At 41.7% G+C, this 4,238-nt stretch overlaps 1 protein-coding gene across 1 annotated transcript in view; it reads right to left on the bottom strand.

The window, feature by feature from the left end:
- Positions 1-4,238, bottom strand: part of LOC103130957 (contactin-associated protein-like 2) — a gene marked incomplete at its 5' end in the record, with an annotated part of 58,147 nt that overhangs the window by 44,369 nt on the left and 9,540 nt on the right. The window contains 2 exons of the mRNA XM_007542490.2: positions 130-245; positions 1,127-1,246. Coding sequence (XP_007542552.1) covers positions 130-245; positions 1,127-1,246 — 236 coding nt within the window. The remainder of the gene's footprint in view (positions 1-129; positions 246-1,126; positions 1,247-4,238) is intronic.

Below are 4,238 nucleotides of genomic sequence, written 5' to 3'. Positions count from 1 at the left end.
GGGAACCTCTGCAGTAACCTATGTTGAAAAAACTTCACCATTTAAAGGTCTTTAACAGACAGTATAGTGAGATTACTTAAAGTAAGAGAAGTCTAAAAGGTCATTTAAATTTTAGCAGGCATTATATACCTGTTCATCAGTGACATTGTAAGTAATTGGAAGTACTGCTTTTCCATCCTCATCTGCAGCAGAAACTGACGTCTGAGGAGACATGTTGTTCCTTAGAGTGGTCCAAACCATTGTGTCTAAAAGATTACATAAAAAGCTCAATTATTTTTATACATAGCAACTCATCTGGAAAACAAGACAAATTTATGATAGATTTAAGAAACATAAAAGAAAAGACAAAAATGAAAAGAAATCTATCATTGCTTTACAAACATACATAAAAATACATTATCTGGAGACAAAGGACTAAATGGGCACTAAAAAGCATAGGTAAGCTTGTTACTTTGTGCACAGCTAAACAAGTTACAGTGATCCCTCACTATAATGCAGTTCACCTTTCACGGTCTTGCTGCTTCGCAGAATTTTTTTGTACAGTTTTTTTTCACAGTGCATTGTGTTCTGCGTCCTGATTAGCTAAACAGTCTCTGCGGTTCTTCTCTACCCGTGTGCCAATAATGTTACAGTATTTAAATATAAGTAATATAGATTGGCCATTCAGGAGATGAAAACTGAAATTTTGAATGCCTGCTGGAAAAAACTGTCCAGAATCAGCGCAAAACCCGACCGGAGGCTCGGTTGACGAGATCCATCGCTCTGCCGTAGATACAGCTGTGAATCTCGCGGGGCAGGTTGGAGGAGACGCTTTAATGACATGACTCCAGATCACATTAAGGCCCGATTGATGCACACGCACATCCACTGACCTGAAAACAGGTTTTGTTCTTTGGTTTCAATGTAGAGTATTTAATTATGCTGTGTAATAATCGTAAAAAATAAAGGTAACTCTACTTTGCGGATTTTGCTTATCGCGGGTTATTTTTGGAATGCAAAAAATTAGGGATCACTGTATATGCACGAAAAATTAGGGATCACTGTATATGAGAGCATTAACTTGTGCTCTGATTATTCTACTACCAACTCTGTACTAATTCTGATTATTCTAGCTTAAACATCTCACCTGTCATGTCACAGTGAACTCTGAAGGGGGATAGAGAGCCACTACCATCAGGGTCAATCCAGAAGTTGCCTGAGCTCTTACCCTGATGCTTATACTCCTCACAGGACTGCTGATACAGTGCTAGAGAGAAGATGCAACACACAGAATGGAGAAGAAGACCACCACACATATGTGGTTCATAAAGCTAAGTGGTCAAGGTTTGCAGGTCAACCTTTTCATGTATAGATTATCCTGAGTCTACATGTTCAGATCCCAAGCAGATTAAACCTTTTGATTTACTTGTGTCCAAATATTTGACCAGGGAGAAACATTCAAAACCAAAGGTTTATAATTCTAAATAATCTTAAGTAGAGTAGTGTAGTGTAGAGTTTTATCACATCCAAAAAGCCCAAATCGCTTTACACTAGAATCAGTCATTTACAGATTAATACACACATTCACACACAATAATAGCATTGATTTACATTGTAACCACAGCTGCCCTGGGCAGTCTGAAAGAGGGGAGGCTACCATTCAATCACAGCACCAGAACTTTCATCTTGTAGTTCACACTGTTATTTAAACTCATGCAGTTGTAAACATAATGGAAATTTGTTCTCTACTGCATTCGCTATGCATCACAAATGTCATTCTAGACACGCATCAGTTCCACTTGTCTTTTCATTCCAGTCTATAACACATGAAGGGCAAAGTTTCACTTTGATCCTTATCCATAAGAAATAATGCAAAAGGTATGTCAAATTTGAAGAAAAAAAACCCCCAGCCATTTTAGTTGGTATTTTATTAAAAATAGCATGTTAAAATATTTATATCCTCGAAAATCATTGGAAACCAATGTTGCTTAACTTTACAACTGTTGGGGAACTGGGGTTTTGGCTCTTTGTGGGGATTTTCTTTTTGTCTGTTGTTTCCCTCATCATCCACTAGATGGTGCCTAGAGGCTGCACTACCTGGAGGGCAAGTCTGCTGACTGGAGTCAGCGCACCTGTGATCTATCACTCATCATCTAGGAGTATATGATTAGTGGGCTGCCAGCCCTAGTTGCCTGAATCCCTTTCTGCCTCTGCTGAAGAATCGTTGACAGTTCCTGGTTTCATGGTTGGCAGTAAGATCACTCCTCCCCTCTCCTCTAAAGCACTTACTTGTCCACTTTACACTGCAGTCTCTCCCATTCACGTCTAATTAACTCTCCGTCTGGATCTCACACTGGAACCTGGGACATCTCAAGAACCCCTGCAAAAAGACCACTACCCCGGTGACCACAGTAAATCCCCCCTGGCGGAAACACATCACCACACCAAGTAAGATCAGTCTATCTTTTCCTCTGAAGTTCATTTGTCCGATACCCTTTCAACTCACTCTCTCTCCCACTGTTTCCCACTGAGAACCAACGACCCTGACTTCCATCAACAGCACAGGAACCACACAATTTCACATTTCATCATTGTCAAAATAAACTTTATCTGATTTCCTGTTCTTCTGATTGTGTTCAGTATGTGGGTAAAAAGATTTGAAACCAACATGACAGAACACTCAGGCCAACAGTCAAGTCCTGCAGATGCTCTCTGGAGAACTTTGGCAGAACACTACCTCATTCAGTCTCATGATTCTGCTTTATGAGATCTGGGTACCCACCAAGTTGAAACACATCGTCGTCTCAAAGAACTGTCTAACTTTTTACAAAGTTCTCTCCAACATACATTTGCTCCAGCTCCAGCTCCGTTTCCAGTCCACTCCACTTTTTCTGAAATCCGTCCACCTAACCCAGACAAGTTTCCAGGTGACATAAACCAATGTAAGGGATTGCTTTCACAGTGCTCTCTTGTTTTTAGTCATTCCCCTGGAAGTTTCTCCTATGATGGTGCTAATATAGATTTCATAGTTTCACTGTTGACAGGCCAAACTTTAGACTGGGCAAAAAGCAAGATTTCCAACTCCTACAAACTTTGGTTGTACATTCAATGATTTTCTGCAAGTATTTAGTCAAAAGTCCAATGAAGCATCCAACTCCTGAGAATTATGGACGATAAAACAAGGACAGTGGTCAGTAGCAGATTTTGCTATAGACTTTAGGATTAGAGTGGCTGTTTCTGGCTGGAATGCTCCTGCTTTAAAGAGTGCTTATTTCCATGCTCTCAATGAGTCTTTAAAAGCTGAACGAGCCACATTAGACAAACCTACAACGTTAGAAGAACTAATCAGTTTAACTATCCAAGTAGATAACAGACTCCGAGCTAGAACAAAGGAAAGAAACAAGAGAAACCCATCGCTTCCTTCCACCTCTCCAACTTGCACTCCATCTCCTCTCCTGAACCACTCTGAGTCCGAGCCCATGAAAATAGGTCACACCCGTCTCTGACTCTGACAGTAAAACCCATCCTTGTGCTTTCTTCTCCCGCAGACTGTCCCCTGCTGAACGCAATTATGATGTGGGAGATTGTGAACTGGTAGCTGTTGAGCTTGCCCTGGAGAAGTGGTGGCACTGGTTGGAAGCACAGAACATCCCGTGCTGGTCTGGACTGATAAAAGAACCTCTCCTATCTCCAGTCTGCCAAAAGACTAAACCCCCATCAGTCCCGTTGGTCATTGTTGTTCTCCAGATTCAAACTCTCCATTTCCTATCGCCCTGGTTCCAAGAACATCAAACCCGACTCCACTAACCTGATTCTGAGAGAGAACCTGCCATCCTACCTCCCCGCTGCACCATCACCTCTGTTACTTGGGAGACTGAAGACCTCATTTGCCAAGCACAACAAACTGGACCTGATCCTGGCACCTTCCCCCATAACAAAATCTATGTACCTACCTCAGTCCGAACACATCTCATCCATTGGATCCACTCAGCTAAGTTTTCAGCTCACCCCGGAATCAGCCGGGGTTCTCATCAACCACAGGTTCTGGTGGCCATCAGTCCACAAAGACATAAAATAATTCGTCCTTGCCTGTTCCATCTGCACTAGAAATAAACCATCCCATCAACCTCCATCCAAGTCTTCTGCAACCTCTATCGATCCCCAAAATTTCCTAGTCACACATTTCCATCAACTTCGTCACTGGACTCCCAGTTTCTAAAGGTATGACCACTATCCTAACCATTATTGACTGCTTCTCT

This window comes from Poecilia formosa, unplaced genomic scaffold, assembly GCF_000485575.1.
Source record: "Poecilia formosa unplaced genomic scaffold, Poecilia_formosa-5.1.2 Scaffold700, whole genome shotgun sequence".
NCBI lineage: Eukaryota > Metazoa > Chordata > Actinopteri > Cyprinodontiformes > Poeciliidae > Poecilia > Poecilia formosa.
The sequence above is the reverse complement of the archived record's forward strand: the minus strand, read 5'-3'. Positions and strand labels throughout refer to the sequence as shown.